The sequence below is a fragment of the Manihot esculenta genome, chromosome 17 (assembly GCF_001659605.2).
Source record: "Manihot esculenta cultivar AM560-2 chromosome 17, M.esculenta_v8, whole genome shotgun sequence".
Classification (NCBI taxonomy): Eukaryota; Viridiplantae; Streptophyta; class Magnoliopsida; order Malpighiales; family Euphorbiaceae; genus Manihot; species Manihot esculenta.
In genome coordinates, this window is record NC_035177.2 from 32,363,976 (window position 1) to 32,387,894 (window position 23,919).

Consider the following 23,919-nt stretch of genomic DNA (forward strand, 5'->3'; position numbering starts at 1 on the left):
TTTTTTATATAAAGAAAAATAAAATATCAAAATATTATAAAAAATCAGCATGTATTAAAAAGCAAGCATTTATCATTGAAAAATCTACAACCATTGATCTTAAAACTCAAATTGTTAAAGTTAAACCCATATCCAGATCTTAACTAATACTTGTGAGGAGCAGAGGAAAAGTAGGAGATGAAGAAAAAGATTTTTATTTCAATTGCATGTGAAGTCATTAAGATAGTGAAAGTATTTGTGCAACAAAAGAGAAAAAGGGCTAGAGTTGGGTTGTTGAAAGGATAAAATTAGATGTTTCTCGGTTCTTTTTATTTTTTTTATTAAATATTATCTAATGATTTTTATAAAAGCAGTAGTGAATTTTTGATCCTCCACACGTTCAGCCCGATTCGCATAACTATAAGTTGAGATATGAGATGAGTTTATCGGTTTGAGCAGTAGTCCATAAGTAGAAGTCCCTTGCAAGTAATAAAGAACACGCTTGACCTCTGACCAATAGTTTTCAGTTGGTTCTTTCATATAATATGCCAACTTGTTAACTGAATAAGAAATTTCAAGTCTTGTAAAGGAGAGGTATTGAAGACTAACGATAGTGTTACAATACAATGTAACATCAGTAAGTTTACTGAATTTATTGAGACTAGATTTTTGTAAAGCAACCGGAGTTGAAATCGGATTAGACGCATGCATGTTGAGATATTTAAGCAAGTCTAAAATATATTTGGTTTGTGTGAGCAGTAAAGTATCTTTCGACTAGTGCCCTTGAATTATAAGAAAGTACAAAACTTCCCTAAGTTTTTTAGCAAAAAGGATTTCGCCAAATGTCGTTCCACCTGCTGAATTAATTTAGAACTTTTCCCTGTTAAGACAAGATCATCTATATAGGCTAAACAATACATAGTATGTTCATTTGAGAAAAAATGAACAATGAGTGATCTAAATTGGATTGAGGGAAGCCAAATGAAAGGAGAGAATCTTTCAAACAATTATGCCATTCTTGTGATGCTTGTTTTAGCCCATAAAGGGAATGATGCAACTTACATACATGATGCGTTTTGGAATCATCAACAAAACCAAGCGGTTTTATCATGTAAACTGTCTCATTTAGCTTACCATGCAGAAATGCATTCGTACATCGTATTGCTGAACATCCCAATTATGGGAAACCGCAATACTTAAGATTGTGTGGATCATCGTCAATTTCACAACAGGAGAAAATGTTTCTCCAAAATCTACTCACGGGCCTTTGGTGGAATCCTTTTGCGACAAGCTGAGCTTTGTAATGAGCTATAGAACCATCTGAATGTTCTTTAATCCGAAATACCCATTTACTGCCAGACACATTCGCCCTTTGTAAAGGTACAACAAGGTCCTAAGTCCCCAGTTTTTGTAGGGAATTGAGTTCACTTGTCAATGCTTCACGCCACTCAGGATATTTCTTAGCTTCAGTTACTGAACCAGGTTGCAGAGGAGCAATTGCAGCAAGAATCTTCAATTTGGAGTGTCCAATTTATGATCTAGTCAACATGGGATGGATACGGATGGAGATCGAAATAGGGGGTGCAGGTAAAGGAAGGGGAGGAATAACGGGTTCAAATATAGGAGGTTGAGGGGAAGCTACATTTAGTAGGGATGGTGCGGCAGTAGGATTGGTATAAGGGGAATGTAGTAGGGATGGTGAGGCAGCGGGTTCGGTGGAGGCATAGAAGGAGCTAGAGTATGGGGGAAAAGGTTCAGTAGCCGTTCTAGTAACTGGAGTTGGTTTTAGGATTAAGTAAAGAGGTGGAGGTTTCAAAATACCTTGACTTGTGTTGAAAAGATAAGTGAACAACCGACGATGGCACCTGAGAAGATTTAAAGGGAAAGTGAGTCTTATCAAATATCACATGGCAATAAATAAATAGCTTTCTAGTAGTAATATTATAACACTTATAACATTTGTGTATGGAGCTATATCCAAGAAAAACACAAGATGTAGAATGATTTTTAAGTTTATAATTAGTATATGGACGCAGGAAAGGGTAACACAAGCAACAAAAAACTCGAAGCTCATGTAAGTCGGCCTTTCTAGAAAATAATTTTTTAAAGGGAGATAGATTGGCTAGCAATGGTGTAATAACATGATTCAACGAATAGGCAGTAGACTCAAAAGTAAAATCCCAATATGACAGGAAAACCAATGCACTAGTCATCATAGCAAGTCCGGTTTCAACAATATGACGATGTTTTCGCCCTATATAACCATTTTGTTGTGGAGTATATGGATAGGAGACTCGTAAAGAAATGTCATTGTCAAACATATATTTTGACAGAGATCGAAATTCTCCCCCCAATCACATTGCAACATTTTAATTTTAACAGAAAACATATTCTCAACTAGAGTACAAAATCGAACAAAAATAGAATAAACATTAGACTTATATTTTAGACAATATAACCATGTATATTTGCTATAATGATCATAAAATAAAGCACAATAACGGTTGCCATTAAGAGAAGGTATTGGAGAAGGTCCCCAAACATCGGAACAAATAAGTTCTAAAGGAGCAATAACTTGAAATGAAGACAAAGCAAAAGAAAGTATATGCGACTTGCTAACAATATAAGATGAACATAACGACTTCTTATTGGAATAAAAAATAATATTATTGTGACGCAAAGTAGACAACACAACACGATCATGAGCATGCCCAAGCCATGAATGCCATGAGTAAAAAGAAACATGATGTACGAAAGCAGAAAATGCAGCACCACCAGGCAATTTATAGAGACCATGATCAACCTGATCTCTGTGAGGAACTTTCCTCGTGCAGATATCCTTAACCAGAAAATAATCAGGGAAAAATACAAGTGAAACCTAATTATCACAAGAAAAATTACAAATAGATAATAAACTATAAGGAGAATGCTTAGAAAACAGAACATGATTTAACCGAAAATTGGAACTAAACGGAAGAATAGAGCTATAAGTATGAGAGATAAGAATTATTTTACTACTACTGACTATGACTTTATCCGGACTATGATACTCAGACTCAAGAGAGAGATTATTGAGAGATTCAGTAAGATGGTGCATAGCGCTTATGTCCATTATCTAAGACCGGAAAGAATTATGAGAGTGAGAGTTGATATGGTGTGCATTTAATATTTTAATTAAAAACATATCATGATCTAATTAAAGCATCCTAATTAAACAGAGATTAGTTCAGCAATTAGGTAAGCATTTAATATTTTAATTCATCAACACTCCAACATTACATGAAAAACAACTCTACCTTAATTAATTAAATTGGTTTGCTATACTTTATGTTTAAGAAAACATAGCTTAATTGTGGAGCTGTTCCAAAAAAAAAAAAAAAAAAAAAAAAACTCTCGAGATTTTGTTTTCTCAGAACTTTTCAATTTTTTAATATATTTTATCTATTTTTTTAATTAATATTGATTATCATGGTTTTAATTAATATTGATATATTTTCTCTATTTTTTAATATATTTTCTCTATTTATTGATTATTATTTTCATATAAATAATCACATTTATAAAGCTATGTTCATAGGGCCAACTCATATACTATAATTAATACATGCATCCAAATTGAACAGAAGTCTGCTCAGCAATTAGGTGTGATTTTTGTTTTTATTCGAAAGAGGTACAACGGAATATTATTTTATTTTTTATTATAAAAGTAAATATTTTATAATAAAATGATAGATAGATGAAGAAATTCGAATTTAATTTTTTATTAAGAAAACATTGCTTAATTGTGGAGCTGTTAAAAGAAAAGGTTATGGAGATTTTGTTTTCTCAAAACTTTTCAACTTTGTAATCTTTATTTTCTCTGTTTTTTATTTTTAATATTAGTTCATGGTTTTTAAACTGTAAAATAAAATAAGATAAATGATTGAGGATTCTAAAATTTAATTGGGTGGAACCACAAAGCAAACTATATTATATTATTATAATTTATTACTATTCAACAAATATTATATTAATATAATTTAATGAATAATTTTTTATACATTGATATTAATATATTATATTTATATTATATACTATTTAATTAACTATGTTTTAATTGATTTTTTATAAGTTAATATTAATATTCAATATCACCTTAATCAGTATAATCTTTTATAAACTAACTTTAATATATTTCAGTAAAAGAAAACTTTAGTTATTAGCTCATATGTAGAAATAAAATATTTAATTATTTAAACTCCGTTTCACTAAAATTTTTTTAAAAAATATATTTTATATTTTTTAATGTTTGAAATACTTAAAAATTTTAATTAATAAAAAAATATTTTTCTGATAAAAAATAAATTATTTTATTATCTTATTAAAAAATATTTTTCATAAAAAGTTTTTAAAAATATTTTTTATTTTCCATAAATAAACAAACCCTTAATTAACTAATGTAGTTAAATCTTAATTTCAATTAATACTACTTTACTTTAATGGAGATTTTTTTAATTAACTACTAAAAAACATTTACAATAAATTTTCACTTTCAATAATAATAGTCCAAAGTTACCCCTCAAAGAAAATAATACCATTATTATTGCCTCTAGCTAGAATGTTAAAAAATAAAATCCATAGTTTAATATTTTTTTTCTCTATTTTTGATAAAAAAATTTCGAGAAAATTTTAGTTTAATTAATTTTTTATTTATATTCTCTTATTTGGAATGATATTTTAAAAAAGGGTAAACTATAATTTAATCCCTCTAATTTAGTGAAATATAACCTCTCGTCCCTCTGTTTTAAAAAATCTTCAATTTAATCCTTCACATTTAAAAAAACTGCAAAATAGTCCTTATCGTCAAATTTTCAGTTAACCTTCCGTTTATTTTAATGAAAATGACTAAATTACCCTTTAAGTAAAAAAATTCAATCAAACAGTATTCACTCCATCCCAACACAGGAGGAGGAGGAGGAGGAGGAGGAGGAGAAAGGATGGGGAAAAGAAGAAGAAGAAGAAGAAGAAGAAGGAGGAGGAGGAGGAGGAGGACGAGGAGGAGGATGAGGAGAAAAGGAAGAAGAGGATCGGGAGGAGAAGGAGAAAGAGAAGGAGGAGAAAGGATCGGGAAAAGAAGGAGAAGGAGAAGAAGAAAAAGAAGAAGAAGAAGGAGGAGGAGGAGGAGGAGGAGGAGGAAGAAGAAGATCGGGAAAAGGAGAAGGATGAGGAGAAAATGGTAGTTTAGTCATTTTTATTAAAATAAATGGAAGGTTAACTGAAAATTTGACGGTAGAGATTATTTTGCAGTTTTTTTAAATGTGAATGATTAAATTGAAGGTTTTTTAAAACAGAGGGACAAAATGTTGTATTTCACTAAATCAGAGGAACTAAATTACAGTTTAACCTTTAAAAAAATTTAAAAATAAAAATAAAAATCATACATAAATTTGTAAAAATTCATTTGATTTTTTATTTTTAAAATAATTTTTATTAATTATTAAAGTATTTTTTAATACTTAATAAAAATATTAATATTTAATAAAATTTAATATTTTTAAAATAAATATAATTAAAAAATTAATAAAAAATTATATTTTCTTAATATGTATAAAAAAAATAAAATCAACTAAATTTAGGGAGTAAGTTTTAACCAAGGATTGAAATTATTTAACAGTTAGTTTTAAAATGGATAAAATGAATGAGAGGGTGGTGGTGGTGGTGGTGGTGGTGCTTGAAAGCAGAGGTTTGCTTGGTAAGTAAGCAACGAGATTCTTGTTAAGAGCGTCTCGGGGATTCACGACGTCATGGCTGCGCTTGCAGGATATGAAATGGAACGGGATATTCACGACGTCATGGCTGCGATTGCAGGATATGAAATGGAACGGGATTCATTTGTTGTCTTCTAGAAAGTCCACGCCAGGCACACTTCTAGAATTCTCCTGTCTTCATTACAATTTGGTCATCTTCCCCGGTTTTGAACTTTTCTCCCTCTAGAAATATTTTCTTTAATAATAAGTAGTTTAAATTTTCAAACCATTTAATTAAAACTTACTGATATTATTATGATCTATTTTATGAACATAATAACAGCTGCTTTTTAAATTATTATTTTTATTAATTGAAATATATTTATTATTATTATTTTTTAATTTTAATTAATTATTAATTATTATACTCTTTAATAATAAGATGAAAAATATTATACACTCACTTATGAAAAATATTATATATTCAAAGGGAGATTCTAATACAATTTTGGGAAATTGAATTTTGGGTAGGGTGCTATCGGCTGGATATAATTATGACTTTCACAAGTTTGACATTTTCATTAATTGTTTTGTCAGAGTGTTAGGAAATTTTCAGCTACTAGAAGCACAAGTAGACGGGCAATTCACATTTTCTTTGCTTCAAATAATGTGGATATATATATAATATATTTTAATATAATATAATAATTATTTAAAATAATTTATGAGCAATTACTATAATATAAAATTTACATTTTTTTACTTTTAATAATGTGAATATATGTATAATATATTTTAATGTGATATAATAATAAATTAAAATATATTATGGATTCTCATTATACCATAAAATTATACGGTAAAAATATGATAAATTAATATACATATTTATAAAAAAAAATCAAAATATTAATATTTAATTTTTCATAAAAATTTATTTTTTTTGGTAAGATGAGATTTCACATAAAGTTAATATTAATCGATACAATTTAGTAAATCTTCATTATAATTATGGAATTTCTTATTCACGGATTAATATCAGTCAGATTTTCAGCAGATTTAATAAATAATTTTATTTTTGTACGGTATAAAAATAAATTTAATAAATAATTCTACTTTTTTACGGTATAAAAATTAATATATACTGTGATTAAAATACATATTCGTACACATAAATCACGATACATATTCAAGCATGGAAATTAAGTATATATTATTGCAAAACTATTTTTAAATTATAAATAATTTATTATGTTGGTTCATTTTATTAATTTATTGATTTGAACACTAGATTTAACACTATAATGATTGCAGTAGACTCGCCAATCACTTCACATTTTCTTTTTATTTATTTTTATATATCAATCAATTTCGTTTCAGCTGTATTTTATATTTATATGTTAAATTTACTATAAATTAAGAGATTTTTAAGATATAAATAAATAAATTTTATTATAAAAAAAAATTTACTGTATTATTTTTTGGATCATGATGGATCAAGTCCCTTAAAATTTCCCATTTCATTTATATATATGATGATACGTATACTGTCCTGGCATGTGAGATGAAGATTTGATAAATTAAGGTAATTTGCATATAATAAGACTAATAAATTATGATGATATTATCATATAGAAAATAATAAAATTACATCATTAAACCCATTAAAATTAAAACAAGTTGAATGGCTATCAAGACTTTTATTTGATAAAATATAAAAATATTTTAATTAATTCCAAAAAATGAGAATAAAATAATTAACGTCATCAAACATTATAATAATTTATCCTTGGCAATATGGGCTGGTATTTTAATAATTGCAACAGATAAGCAATTCTCTAATTTAAAATTTGCGGAATTTTTCTGAAAAAATAATAAAAATATAAAAAACAAACTTCTTTCTTATAATAGCTGAGATTGTGCAAGGAGGATGAGGGATAAGGTATTCAAAAGAATTACATAACTTAAATTTTATATTATATTTAATTAAAATGTATTTTAAATTACTTGAATATGTTTAAAAAACAGTTATTATTATCTAAATAATATTTAAATCTATTTAATTTTATATATTTTAAAATATAATTCTATAATATATATAAATTCTATTTATCAAAATAGAATATAGAAAATTTACAAATATCATGAAATATATTCTTTATAGCATTATATATATATTTTAATGTAAAATCGGTCACAACATTAATGTTTAAACGTATATTCATCTGAAATTCGATTGATGTACTACTCAAATTTGCACTACTAAGATTTGATCGAATAGGGTACATCTTTGGTCCTAAGCCTACAGAGATTGTGGCTGTGGTGGGTTTGATTACTAGAAATCAATCAATATCTTAATGCAGACGACATGACATATTACTCGAAAGCTCCATCACATTCAAAACACTATTTATTAACACAATTACAAATTTTAATTAAAATAGCTAAAAATTAAAATTTATATTATTTTTCTTAATATATTTTGGTATTATTTTATTATTAAATTATTTTAAAATTAAAACAAAAAAGTAAAGATATATTAAAAACTAATAAATAAATATTGTCTAAAAAATAGCATATAATTTGAGATAAATAAATAAAAATACATATGTATATATATTAAAAAGTTTAGAAAAAATGAATAAAATAAAAATAATAAAAAAATGTAAGAGAAATAAAAAAATAATAAAATGATGAAGAATTTTATTAAATAAGGTGTCTTCAGAAAATTATTTTTAACACATATAGTAATTTCCTTTTAAAATACAAAAAGTTGAATAGAAATTCTATCTCCAGGTATAACACTTAATTAAGAAATTAAAATTATATTTTTTTCTTGATCTTGAGAATTTAGCTTAAAAGAAGGAAGAATATAAAAATTGGTAAAATATGGAAGAAGAAAAATATTAAATTGTGTTTACAAAATGAATTTTAACTTCTATACAATGTTTAAAAATAAATAAATAAAGATAATTAAAAATGTTAGTTTTTCTTTTAAAATTTACCATTGCAAACTTATCAAAGGGCATTAATGTGTCCCCTCATATGCATGTGATACGTCTATTTGTATTTTCATTTATACGTATTTTTTTAAAAAAATTATTACTAAATAATATTATAAATATTATTTATATATATAAAATAAAGATTCTTTTTTTTTTATTCATATTCTGAAAAATGAGATTTTTGTATAAAATCACACAATGGACGGAGAAGTCTCCTAACTACCAAAATGAATGCAAAACGACAGTGTATCAAAGCAGCATGTAGACCCATACCGGGCGACGTTAAAATTACAATACAAACTTTTAATAATTCACAAGGCATTGGACATCTGGCGCGTCGGTGACTCACTGCTGATGTTGTTCCTGGGCCGACGAAATTTAACTTTGACGACCCACCACGCACACGTGTAATCGAACTCTGTTCAACGTGCCAAATACGAAACCTCCCCGCCAAGGAAAGACGTCTTAAGCTGTCAACCCCCTTTATTTAATTTTAATTTAATTACTTTTAATGATTTTTCTTAGATAACCACACGCGTAAGCTCACACATTTTCCAGCCAACTCTCGCGCGTATAAATATTCATTCACACATTAGTCGTGCCTCAACAATCTCCTCTACGCCCTAACTAACAAAACCTCTTCTTTATTTGTTTTATCTTTCTTTCTCTCTATCTGGGAAACTCGAGGGCTGTTCCAAATGCAAGATTCAGGTTCTACGGTGTCGTTTTGTCCCAGCTTCAATAGCTACTCCTCCGATCATCTAGCTGATATTGCAGCTAGAGTAGGGAAAGAGGAAGCAAACAATATGGTTACCGATTTCAGAAACCAAAACGACCACGAAAGCAGCAGCAGCAGCAGTGATGAAGATGACGACGATTTCGAGTTCGTTTTGGTCCGCCAAGATCCCGACGATTATACAACCACCGACGGAGATCATAAAGTCGGATTTCCAATATTTCCGCTTTTCGATCGAGATCTCCTGTTGAAATATGGAAATGAGTCAAAAGACCAGAGCCAAGATCAGAAATCCTCGACCGTACGATTACAATTGAAGAATCTGTTTATCGAAGATCGAGATCCTCCATCCTCGTCTTCGTCTGAGGCGGACGAATTAGAGGGAATTTTACCAGAAACTTATTGTATTTGGACACCGCAAAAATCTTCACTGTTGGCTTCGCCTTCCGCGTCGCCGTCAAGATGCAAAAAGAGCAACTCTACTGGATCATCGTCGAAGCAACGGTGGAGATTGCGAGATTTGCTGCATCTTCGAAGAAGCAGCAGCGACGGAAAGGAATCCTTCATATTTTTGAATCCAGATAATCATAAAAACAGCAATAACAATGTCAATTTGGGGAAGAAGAAAGAGGAGAAATTTGAGAAAGGCAAAATAGTTGCAACGAGAGCAGGGAAGGCCAAAGAGAAAGTATCGGCACATGAGGTGTTCTATGTGAGGAACAAGGCATTGAAGGAAGGAGATAAGAGAAAATCATATTTGCCTTACAGGCCAGAACTGGTGGGCTTCTTTGCTAATGTGAACGGACTGGGCCGGAATTTTTCTCCAATCTAATCTTGTATATAATAGTTAAAAAAACTATATATATAATATATTTATTAAAAAAAAAAAGAAAAAAGGAAAATTCCGTTCATAGTATTTGGAGAGTTCGAGCATGGAATCAGAAAGATTGATGAAATTAGGTTTGCTATTTATTTTGTTGTGTAAATATTACTTCTAGTGTATAGAATCTTGGTTTGGCATAATGAGTGTTTTACTTATTAAAATTTATTAAATATGATCATATATTAATAACTTTGAACTAAAAATTTCCAACATTATATAAAAATGTCTGAGCAATAAAAACGATCAATACTTTTTATTAAAAAGGAAAGAAAACTTATAACAGTGTTGTTTAAACAAAAATATCATGCTATCTAATTTTTATGATCCCTCTTCAAGTTGAAACATTAATCTTTACGATCCATTTTTAAGTTGGAACATGTGACATAGTCACAAAATATAACTTTTAACTGTATCACAAGAGATAATTTAGAACACAGTTGAGAATGAAAAGCAGTATTGAGAGGCTAAGTTGGAAGACATGTGCCGAGAGCAATGAATGTCAATTACGATCATCTTCTCGGTATATTTTTGGATCATAAATGTATATGTAAAAAATTAGATTGATGCGACACTCATAATAAATAAAATATAGATTAGTCGATTCTATATTTATTAGTCAATCATTTACCATTAATAAATCGTACGATATATTTATAAATATATATTCATGCCAATTTGATGGAACGTGACACAGAAATATCAAAATGACTAAAATAATATACTACTGATCTAATCCAAATTTGGAACATTCCCTACCTCATCGAATTCATCGTAGGCTCAAAAGAAATCTTAATCTCTCCAAATTTAACACATGGTTCATTTAACTCCTATTATTTTCAGTATTTACTTTTTATTAAACCAATCTCAATTCATTAATTTTCTCAAAAATCAAATTATCCATTCATTACGATTTATATTCAAGATTTTTTTGTTTCTTTTTTACATTTTATGGATAAAAATTGACTAAGTGGAATGACAAATATCATTTCTCTTTTAATGAAAAATTTTAAATATGTAACATTTTTAAAACATGAAAGAATTTTTCTTGGATCTGAAAGATTTGGAACACCCAAACTAGGAAAAAAACTGACCAAAAGATGAAGGATCAAGAGAAGTTTCTCTCATTAAATTAAATTCGAGACTTCATAATTAATAAACAGACTTCATATTGTGTCAGTGGCGGAGTTGATTTCTTCCTCGGCTGCTAAATTAATAAATGGGAATTTTGCGTTCATCCTTCGTTTCAACTCTCTTTATTTTTTTGTTATTCAAACAATTATTAATTTATAGATTTCGTGTGCGATTTATTTATTTCCTATGCAATCTATTAAAAATTCAAATATAATTAAATAAAGCTATGAATTTTATAATATTGATATCGTTTTTAAACTGAATTTATGTAAAAAAAATATTGATTTTGGTTGGTGTGAAGGAAAATAAATATTTTTTTAGTGACACAAACTATTCTAATTATGCTGATCTTATGAACAAAGGAAATGGGAATGGCCTAATTTTGCTAGCAGTTGTCACTTACATTTCATGACATAAACTTAGTAACTATAAATAAATACATATAGGTTGGCTTAAATTCAGTAGTTTTTTTAGGAAGAAGTACTATCGATTAAAAAATTTATTAATTTATTTATATTTTAAAAAAATTAAATTTTTTAATTAAAAATTAGAGATCAAATCATATATGTAATCCAATCTTTATTTTTGCAATTTTGTTTACCTATTTATTACCTACACTTATATTTATCCCTAAATCAAGATTTACTAAACGTGTTGTATTTTGGCTTGATTTGCAAATAATTTTTAATTAATTTAAATTATGATTCAATTTGAAAATTTTTAAACGAAATATTTTTTAGATTTATAGTGATATCGAATTGGACAGCCCAATAAAATTAAAGAAATATCTCCAACAATATGAATTAATATAAAAAATGTAAATTTTTAGCCATTTGGAAACATAAATTGATTTTTTAAAAAGTTTTTGTATAGTCGTAATTTTACGTAATTTTCTCTATTATATTGTCAATAGACATATTTCAACCAAAAGAGCAGATTCTCTGCTCATTTTCTTTTTAATCCCTCCGCAAGGAATTTTGAATCGAATTTTTATAATCAATATTTTAATCGGTTGGATTTAAAATCGAATGAAATTAAATAAATTAAAAGTTAAAATTTTAATATTTATAAAAGTTAAACTAAATTAATTTTAGGCAAAAATGCCGGGTTAGCTCTTCTCTGCATCCCTTCTCAGCTCAAGCAAAGCTTGGCCATGGTGCTCCATTTTTTCTTTGGCTTTTGTGCTTTTTCTTGTGATGAGATTTCTGGTTGTAATTGCATGTGCTTCTTTTTGGATTTTTCTTCATTGTTCATCATCAACCAGCCTGCCTCCCTGGCTACAGGAATTTGCTCACTCCAACAAGCTAGGGTACAGTTGGGCTTGATTGTTTCTTGTAGGCCTTGGGCCATGTTGGTTGGGTTATATTTCTGATTTTCTCTTTAAGCCTAAAGTTTTTTTAGTGGTCTAGGTGCCCAATAGGCCTTGTGTTGTATTTCTTAAGCTTAATGCCATCCTTAATGCAATTATCTTTACTAAAAAAAAACGCAGATGTATAAAAAATGCAGATAACTAATGACTAATTGTGTTAATGTATTCTAATAATTTGATCAATTTTACATAAATTTTAATATTATATTTAAAATGAGCGAATAATAGTTAATATTTAATTTATAATATATAAGATTTAAAAATATAATTTATAAAATAAAATAATTTTTTATTTGTACATATTTTTATTATATAAAAATAAACATTATACCTAATTCAATGATATTTTGTATTAAGATTTTTATAATCATATACAATTTATTAATATATAAAAATAACTTGAAAATAATTTTTTAGTTAATAAATAGTAAAATAATAATATGGTTTGAATAAAAAATAAAATAAAATCTTATTACATATCAAGAGAATAAAAATCTGAAATTTGAGTCCACAAAAATGCACTTGATATTTGATAGAATATGAATTGTCAGTTTAGTTTAGCCATTGATTACTGCTCATAGTTGTTGTTGACGGTTAATAGTCGGTAACTAATAATTAATTATGATTGATGGTTAACTCATAATTGATGTATATTAGATATTTGATAGGTAAAATAATTAATAGAAATATATTTTAATTTTTTTATTAATAAAATATACATAAAATATTTTAAAATAATCAAATATTATTCTCTTCAATTTTCAAATAATAAAAATTATTTACCAATTTTTATTTTATGAGATTTCAAGTTTTAAATTGAAATTTTGGGTGTCTGTCGATTTCTGGCTATTTTCTCTCTTGTGGTGGTGCGAGTTCGATGGAGTCTTCGTTCGCAGCCCTTGTCTTGGACGATGAGGATGGTGATGATTTGGATTTGAAGACAGTGGCCGTGGAAGTTCAACCAGACACTAACCAGCTCGTGGTGGTCGGGTGTGTGCTCACCGATAAAATTGTGAATTTTGGTACCACGCGGAATACTCTGTCGAATTTGTTGCGGTCGGGTAACGGGTTATATATACAAGACCTTGGACGAAACATGTTCTTGCCTTAACTCTTCCATGTCATCATTCTACGGAGGGTTCTAGATGGCTCGCCGTGGACTTTCAACAATCATCTGATTTTATTTCATCAGTTGCAACCAGGCGATGATCCCTTTACGATACAATTTATTCATGCTCTGTTTTAGGTTCAAATTCATGATGTGTCGATGGGATATGTTTCTGTAGAATCTGCTCTACTATTAGGCAATTTTATTAAGCAATTTGTGTCCTATGATGTAGCGATGATTCTGGGATATGGAGGAACTATATGCGGGTGAGAGTCTCCATAGATGTTCGACTTTCGTTAAAGTGAAGTAAACAGGTGGCCATTCATGGGGATACAGTAACTGTGTTCTTTTTTATATGAGAATTGAAGCTGCCCATTTTTTGTTTTGTATGTAGAAGATTGGATCACAATGAGATGTTCTGTGTCCAGCTTTTTAATCAGGATGGGAGGGAGGTCAGGCATGGATGGGGCTCGTGGTTAAGGGGCTCTTCGAGGCAAATTTCAACTTCTGGTAATAAGTAGTTGCATGATCAATATGGGGCACAGTTGCAGGGACCAAGAGGGACTGGTTTTCTTGACCACATGAAGGAGGGTGCAGCTGTTGATGGGGTGAATGGCAACAAAGGCAGAGGGAACTAGTGGCTAAAGATGCAACAATGAGCCTTACTAGGCAGGGCCATGGTGGAGTTTATCATGGAATTCTTGAGAATCAGGACCATATACATGACATGATGATGACCGATCATTTGGAGGTGGATAGGGCCATGCAATTGGAGGAATGCAAGAAAAGACAAAAATTGGCAAAAAATCAAAATCAACAGTTGGGACAGTCGTTCGTCGGATGTACCTCATCTATTTTGATATCTACACAGGATACTGATGAAGCGGTGGGACTTGGTCACTGAACCTACCTACATGTATGAGTTTTATAAGTTGGAACTGAAGGAACTTAGACAATTCCGTGCAGTTCGGGCTCTAAAAGAGCTTATTAGGATTAATAAGCCTGATATTATTTTTTTTTTGTAAGACTTTAGTTAATTCCACTAAACTTAATGAAATTGCTATTTGTTATGATTGTTGTTTTGTTGTTGATTGTATTGGGCAAAGTGTATTAGTGTGCTGTGGAAAGATAGTCTGTTATTAATATTTCTGCTTTTTCTAGAAATTTTATTGATATGGTTATTCAGAGTGCTATAGGAGTGCCTTGGTGACTCATAGATTTTTATGGGTACTCTAAAAGAGGGAGAAAATAGGATTCTTAGGATTTGTTGAAAGTATTGGCTAGATCTTCACCCTTCCCCTAAGCTTGTATGAGTAACTTGAATGATATTTTGCATGTTACTGATAAAAAGGGTGGCATTCCACACCCAAAATATTTGTTAAAGGGGTTTCATGATATAGTGGATTCATGTAATCTTATTGATCTACCTTTAATAGAATACCCGTTTACATGGCAGATAGGTAAATGAACTGACAGATGAGTGAGTGAGCGGTTGGATCATGCTCTAGTGAGTTCTCAATGCCTTGATTTGTTTAATAATTGTAAATTACACAACCTGCAAATATCGGTCTCTGAACATACACCAATCTTACTTGATATGTATCCTAGTAGGGAGGCGGGTGGTTCGACTTTTCAGATTTGAGAACTTTGGGTTGCATCATGTGGGCGTAGATGATGTTGTTCGGGCTTCTTGAGTTGAATAAGATCGTATGTCCATTTTGCAACGTATTTTGTTATGTGGCCAAAGATTACAGTGTTGGGGGAAGACAGTTCATGGGATTTCAGAAAGGATATCAAAGAATTCAAAAGGAGCTAGGGGCAATCCAAAATAAAGAGGATGAGATTTTGCTTTATATAGAATGGGGTTTAAAGCAGGATTTGAATCGAGTTCTAGCTGAGGAGGAGATGCTCTGGAAACAACATATGAAGACTTTTTGGTTGAAAGAAGGCGATGAGAATACCCGTTTCTTTCATTCTTAGGCATCTACCAGACGATAAAATTATTTTGTAGAAACAGTCCAGGATTCAGATGAAGGATGGCATCAGGATTTGAATGGGATAAGTAAGATTGTTATTGACTGTAACATCCTCAAATCCATAGTTAGGAATAATGACATTACTAGGTATGAGTTAGACTATTTCACTATTAGCACAAGTGGTATTAGGGGAGGTATTAGTTTACTCCGAGCTACTTAGAAAATATGCTAGCATAACTAAGCTGTTAATAACTGAATCATAAAAAACTCAAATAAAGGAACAGACATATCCAAAAATAAAGTAGACAATGTGATTAGCGAGTAAAAAATGAGTCACTTTCGGAAGGTAATTAGAGTTTCCCGTTATGCTCGCTTGAGGTACTTGTTAAAATTCGATATGCTTACCTAAGTGAAATGGATTTTTAAAGGTTAAAAGCATAATTTAGTAGGTCAATTTATGAATATTGAAAGTTTGAAAATAAATTGAGATATGGTAAAGAGTTTAGTAGGTTAAAATATGAATATGAAAAGTTTAAAGACAAAATTCAATTAGCTTGATGCACTATTGGAATGCTGAGTCGATAAAATTTTGTACTATTTCCCATGAGTTTCTCATCTTTTAATCTTGTCATATGTTATATATATTTTAAAAATGATCTGAAATAGCTTCAAATGATGTGTATTTATGTTAAACAAATTGATACACTAAATTAATGATCTTTGGCCATGGTAAACTCAATAGGAGTCGAGATTAGCTTAAGAGTATAACATGCCATATAAATATATAGAGTTCACAGTACTGCTTTTGATACATAATCTATATTTAAGGTCACATATCAGGTATCTCATAAGCATCCACGGAGCCCTGCTATCATAGTTTTGGTCTTTAAGCCTGCCGTTTGGCACCCTGTACCATTGTTATAACTGCTTATCTATCTAGTCGACTCTACTATGTATTTATAAGGGCTGATAACCTAATTAAGTTTGATGCTCAATTTTTATGAAATTACTGTGAATGTTCACATGTTTGAATCTATTGCATACACGAAATAATGATGATTTATTATGAATATGAGATGTGCAATAGTGGCAAAAGAAGATGTTTTAGTGAATCTGAAGAAAATTCTTGGCATGCACAAGGATACATATTGCACTCCTATCTTATACTAAGAAGTTTGACAAATATGCTTTGTATCATGTTAATTATACTTTATATGCTTGTAATTATTTACTTAATTATCTATATATATGAATATGCTTGCTCTATTTAATTATTTATTTGCAATCACCCACTGAGTATTAGCTAAGCTTGCTGGTTTTTACCTTACGCAAATTGTTGATAAAGTAATCACTACGGAGGTCATTAGAGATCAACATCAGACATCGAGTCTTATATCATAGCTTGTTGTTTTGAGTCTCCGAGTTACTATACAGTTATATTTTGGCATGTACATATTAAATAAAGTGGGTTATGAATGTTATGTAAGTTAAAATAATGTAATCATATATGGATAAAGAAAAAGCGCTAAACATTTATATGTGATGATATTTGTGAAAAAATAAGGGATGATATTGTTATGAAATGTGTGCTAAATTAAAGAGTTATAAGATATTAAATGACAGTTGATTATAAATGCATTTTTCATATGTACTACAGGTTGAACTGATGATAAAACAAAGAAAACTCTGCTAAAATTTTAGTTTAAAATCTCACATTTACTTTACTCACTTTATGAAATTTGCATGAACTACCTAATAACTTGGTAATTACACATAAAAAAAAATGGTTCAGTTTTGAAATACCTAAGAAAGTATAGTTTGTGACAATCCTTACTCTATTTACACCTTGACAGAGTAAAGGGTGTTACATTTACTATTTCACTACTCTATTCTTGGGGCTAGTTGGTTCATATGAAACAGTTATAGATTGTGTGGATGTTAGAATGTCTCCATAGGCTAATGGAAGTTTAACTGCTCTGTTTACGGCTGAGGAGTTTAAGAGGGCTATTTTTCAAATACACCTTGATAAGGCTCCAAGATCGAATGGTATGAACCCTGCTTTTTATCAAAACTTTTAGAGTATGGTAGCAGATGCAATAGTACATAACTGTATGGAATTGCTAAATATGGGTTCGTTTCTAGAAGGTCTTAATGATACAATGGTGGTGCTCATTTCAAAAAGTTGATAGTTCGATAGCTTTTAAGGATCTTTGGCTAATTTCTCTGTGTAATGTCTTTTACAAGATTATTGCTAAGGCCTTGGCTAATAGGTTAAAAGGTGTATTACCTGATCTTATTGCACCAACCCAGTCAGCTTTTGTACCTGGAAGGCATATTACTGATAATGTGATATTAGCTTTTAAGATAATTCACCATATGAAATGAAAGACTAGAGTGTCTAAAGGAGAGGTAGCATTAAAAATGGATATTAGCAAGGCTTATGATCATATAGATTGAAATTATCGTAGGCTTATAATGATAAAGATAGGATTTAATGCTAAGTGGGTCTAGTGGATGATAATATGTGTGGCTATAGTCTCTTATTTTGAGGCTCTCAATGGGGCTGAGTTTGGTCCAATACAACCTTATAGAGGGTTTCGCTAAGGGAATCCTCTTTCCCCGTATTTGTTTATTATTTGTGCTGAAGGTCTTTCAACTATGTTTTGACAGGCTAAGATTCAGGGGATTATTCATGGCAATAAGATTAGTCGGAGGGCTCCAGATATTTCACATCTCCTTTTTACTGATGATAGTTTTTTCTTCTATGAGGCAAAGGAGGAAGAATGTACTGCTGTAAGGAACATTTTGTCTACTTATGAGGCAACTTAGGGACAGGCCATTAATCTTCAGACATCGAGTATTTTTTTTAGTGCTAATTGTTTAGAACTTAGGCGAGTTAATGCTTGTCAAGTGCTTAGACTGCCTTGGCCCCTTGATCATGGGCGATATCTGGGTAGTCTGCTCTTGGTTAGGAAAAATAAGAAACATGTTTTTGCATACTTAAAAAAGCAGCTTTGAAAACGGATCGGTAGTTGGAAATGTCATCTTTTGTTTAGAGCTGAAAAGGAAATTTTGATTAAATCTGTGGCATAAACTATCCCTTCTTATTGTATGAGTGTTTTCGCTATTCCTATTTCGACATTGGAAGAGATCATATGGATGATAAACTCCTTCTAGTGGGGTTTGGCGGAGGCAAGTCACAGGAAAATCCACTGGTTAGCTTGGAAAAAATATGTGTGTTGGAAATGATGTGGGTGGTATGGATTTTCGTAATCTATTTTGTTTTAACTTAATAATGCTTGGCAGGTAGAGTTGGAGAATTCTTTTTGATCTGAGTGCTTTTCTTAGTCAGGTTCTTAAAACTAAATATTTTCCTCAATAAGATTTTCTTCATGCATAATTAGGGTATAATCCCAACTTTACATGGAAAAGTCTATTGTAGGCCCAAGAGTTGTTACAATTAGGAGTTAGATGGCAAGTGGGAATGGGGTTAATATAAAGGTATAGAGAGATCCATGGTTAGGCAGAGATGACAACTTTTTTGTGCAAACCCTTATAGTTGAAACTTTAGAGGATTTGAGTTTTTCTGGCTTATTAAGCCATAATGGTACCTGGAATATAAGTCTCATTAATGAGTTACTATTGTCCAATGATGCTGAGGTGATTATTAGGACATCGCTATTTGTTATCCACTGTAATATAAGAGAATCTGTGTAACGACCCGGAAACCGGACCGCTACCGGCGCTAGGATTCAGGTCGACTTAAGGTCGTCGGAACCCGTAGCAAGCCTACCATGCAACCTGTGTACCTGATAAAATCCCCTACATGATCATACATTTTCATAAAATTTAAATATTTCATGAACCAAAACCTGACTTGTGCATGCATCATAACTGTACACATAAAACCCACACTAGAGTCCTCATCAAATACTCTAGCATGGTAAACATCACATGCCTCAAGTTTGGTTCCAACATAACTCATCATTAAAACTTTTTACATAAGGTTCATGTACAACAGGGATTTACAACATAAACTAGGGCAAAACAGAATTCTAATCTATTACATGATACATGTCCACTACTAATCTATTACATGAACATAGACATAACCCTTGCCGACTTCCTGTGCTATTTCTGACCTGCAAACCTGGGGTTTAGGGAAAAGGGGTAAGCTACAAGAGCCTAGTGAGCAGAACAGTAAAAACAGTTTAATAAACTATGCTCATATGGAATGTGTCACAACACAAACAATACACATCAAGGATGGACTTGTCACCAGTAACCCTCTACATATCCAAATAATGCCCGGCCCTTGACGGAGCTCCTCAGGACTTCCTCTTAAACATAACATAACATATCCAACTGTGCCAGGGGCACAGAATGGGCAACCCTGATCTTTCCTTTACATCGTGCCAGGGGCGTAGAATGGGCAACGCTGGACTTCCATATCATATCATGTCATATCGAGGGCTAGTGGGTCATCCAATATCCATCCACATCAACAGTAAAATATGCAATGCATCATATTCGTGAATTCTAATACAACAACCTATAAACATGGCAATCCTGATGCATGAACATGCTTAAAAGTTTAGTTACTTTAAAACATAGTTCAGTTCTACTCATCTCTGGCTGATGCTTAACTGACTCTGAAGCAGCTAACTCACTGCTGGTCTCTTCGGTCTCTCAGGTCCGATCCTATACAGGTGGACTCAAATGAGGGACCAAACATACTCTATAAGGACTCTGAACATCCCCCAAAAACCCCTCAAAACATCATAAAACATCCATCGAAAACAGGCAAAGGAAGGTTGGGTAGAGGACTTTCGGCGGCAGGTTTGACGGCCAAAAGTCCCTACAGATCCAAAAGTCAGGCACTTTCGGGAGCAAGGTTCGATGGCCGAAAGCCTTCACAGACCCGAAAGTCACCAACCTTTGGGGGCAGGTTCGGCGGCCGAAACTCCCCTCCAGAGTCGAATGTCCATGCTTTCGGAGGCAGTTTAGGCGGCCAAAGGCTGGCTCCACAAGCAGGTTCGGTGGTCGAACCTTGCTTCGGCGGCCGAACCTGGGTTCTCCAGAATGGCAGAACCCGATTCGCCTCACACATCCAGCCACCCAAACCTCTCAAAATGCCCATCCAACCATTCTAAAACATGCATATGCACTCAAACATACATAGGGGCATAAAACTAGTCTAAACCCCAACAACAACAACAACAAAACAACACATAACATACATTTATCGTAAAACTAACATAAACCCTAACACTTTTAGATCTAACGAAAACATGAATATTCAACCCTTACCCCTTATTAAAACTTACTTAAAACATAGGGAAAAGCAAGAATCTACACTTACCTCTTGAAGATCAATGGTAGATGCGATCCAAACTTGGAGATGAGGAGGAAGAGTCCCCGGAGGTCTCCAAACTTCAAAATCTTGGATTAAGCTTAAAATCTTCAAAAACAAGATAAAACTCATAAATATCTGGAGAGATTTGAATGAAAAACACAAGATCATCAAGGGGAGGCGGAGACTCACCTTGCCCGGAAATGGAGAGAGAAAACTCGCCCATTTTCGGACATGGGGCTTTTTATAGGTGGCTGGCCAGACCACCTTCGGGGGCCAAAAGAGCTTCCGAAACCTCACCATGTTCGGCGGCCGAACCTGAGTTTTTCCCTCAAACTCTTTTATTTCAAAACTTAATTCTTTCTTTCTTAAAACCTCAAAAACATATAAAAACATTTTAGAAAACCTTTATTTTTACCCTTCTAAGGGATTTCGACCTCGAGATTCCAGATTCCAATGGAGATTCCGCCGGAAAGTTGGAATTCCGATGCCGAGTCTTAGCTGGGTGTTACAATCTGGCATTTTGATAGGTATGGGAAGTACACAGTGAAATCAGAATATTATATTATTTTTCGGCATCTTTGCAAGTCTCCTTGGGTCCTATTTCACCTGTATGGAAAAGTATATGAAAATTACAAGTACCTCCAAAGGTAAGGCTTTTTTGTGGCATGGCCTATGGGGTATTTTTCCTTCCAAAGTTAATCTAAGATGAAAGGGGATTCTCATGGATGTGACATGTAGCGTGTATGGTGAGGAGGAGGATGATTTTTATGTTCTATATGGTTGTTCTTTTACTATAGAATGTTGGGAGAATTTTGGGGTTTAGCCCGGGTATATGTTATGTAATAGCTTGTTTGAGTTTGTTGCTTATCTTGGTCAATTGTTGGATGATATGAAAAATCGTGCCGTGTATTCTGTGATTTTTTTTATTCTTTCGCAATATTCGAATATTCTGATCTCAGAATCATATGTCATCTAATCTAATTAGGCATAGTGATTCTTTCTTAAGTAATTGGGAGCAAACTCAAAAAGTTTTTCAAAAAATTATGACTCAAGAGTTTAGACAATGGGGAAAATTAGAGGGTGGCCGCTTGAAATGTAATATGGATGCTTCTGTATTGCATAACGTGAGTAAAACTTCATATGGAGAAATGGTTCAAAATTCTCAAGGGGCTTTTGTGGTAGGCTTGACTGGTTATTTTGAGTACATTTTAGATCTCACTTTAGCATAAGCTCTCACATTACGGGAAGTGCTAACTTAGCTAAAGGATTAGGATTGGACACTTGTAGATATTGAGATGGAGTCTAAGATTTGTGTTTATACTTTGTAGTCACGGGAGAATAATATTTCAGAATTTGAGCAATAGATATGGAATTGCACACATATTCTTTTATCAAAATCAGGTTGGAATCTAAGTAGGGTTCGGTGATAAGTTAATATGGCTGTTCATACCTTTGCTAGAATAGCTGTCTTATATGCTAGTCACTAATTTTAGTTTGAGTCTCTTAACTCTATTCTTGATGTAATTCTATCTGAGGTTAGTTCAGATTTTTTCACTTAACATTTTGGGTCTTAGAGTATGGTGTTTTGAAAGAACCAAATAATTGATCTGATTTATTAAGTTTTTTTTTGTATATTTTAATAAATATATTTTAAAAAAATACATAAAATTATTAATTTATTGTTCAACATAAATAATATATATATAAAAATTAAAATTGTCCATTGCTTGGATTAAATCAGACCAGTCAAATATGAGATCAAAAGCTCAATTGTTACTGTCCACTGGATATTAGACGAGTTTTGATTTTTTCTCTTTAAACCAGATTTAAAACCGAACAAGATTTGGTAAATTAGAACCATCAAATTAAATTAAAATTTGTCCGATTTAAAAATTGTAGCTTTTTCGTTTGCACTTTTTAATTTATATAGATAGATTTGATTTGATTTGATTTTAATTTTTAATATACATAAATAAATAATGTATTAAACATCTAAATTTCATACTCTATGTGTTTTATAATTGTTGTCCATATTTATATTTTTAGTCATCTCCAAATATTAAATTTTACTTTATTTTTATTAATTATTTTATTTCAAATAAAAATTTAAAATATTTCTTATTAATATTAATTTTATTATTTCAATAAACTTAATATCTTCATTTTTATATTAAAATAGTGTAATTAAAAATTATAAAAATATATTTTAATTAAAATAACTAAAAAATTTTAATTTATATAAAAAATCAAAATAAATAAAAGTTATAAAACAAAAAATAAATTTATATATTTTAAATTCTGAATATCGGCACTATATCAAAATAAAAATCGAACTAAAACTGCTTTAAACTATAACTGTATCCAAATCAAAACCATTTAAAACTGAAATTAAATCAAATTAGAACTGTTTCAAATAGAAATGCCTACGGACAGCTGGCCCCAGCCCTTGCACAAAAACACTAATTTATTTATTTTAATAAGTTTTTTTTTTTATATTTTAATAAGGTTGAGTTGACATCACATGTATCTAAAATTTTAGCCTTTTAACTCTCTTATTGGCTACGAACCCACGCAAGCAGCCGCAAAAGTTAACACTTTATAGTTTCCAGTATCACTATATCTGCATAAGTTGGGATATTTTCCTATTGCA

At 31.0% G+C, this 23,919-nt stretch overlaps 1 protein-coding gene across 1 annotated transcript; it reads left to right on the forward strand.

Annotated features, from left to right (window-relative positions):
- The first annotated feature begins 9,301 nt into the window (after positions 1–9,301).
- LOC110604706 lies at positions 9,302–10,466 on the forward strand. The gene has a single exon (XM_021742985.2). The coding sequence runs from the start codon at positions 9,409–9,411 to the stop codon at positions 10,276–10,278; it is 870 nt and encodes a 289-aa protein (XP_021598677.1). The 5' UTR covers positions 9,302–9,408; the 3' UTR covers positions 10,279–10,466.
- Positions 10,467–23,919: the final 13,453 nt, after the last annotated feature.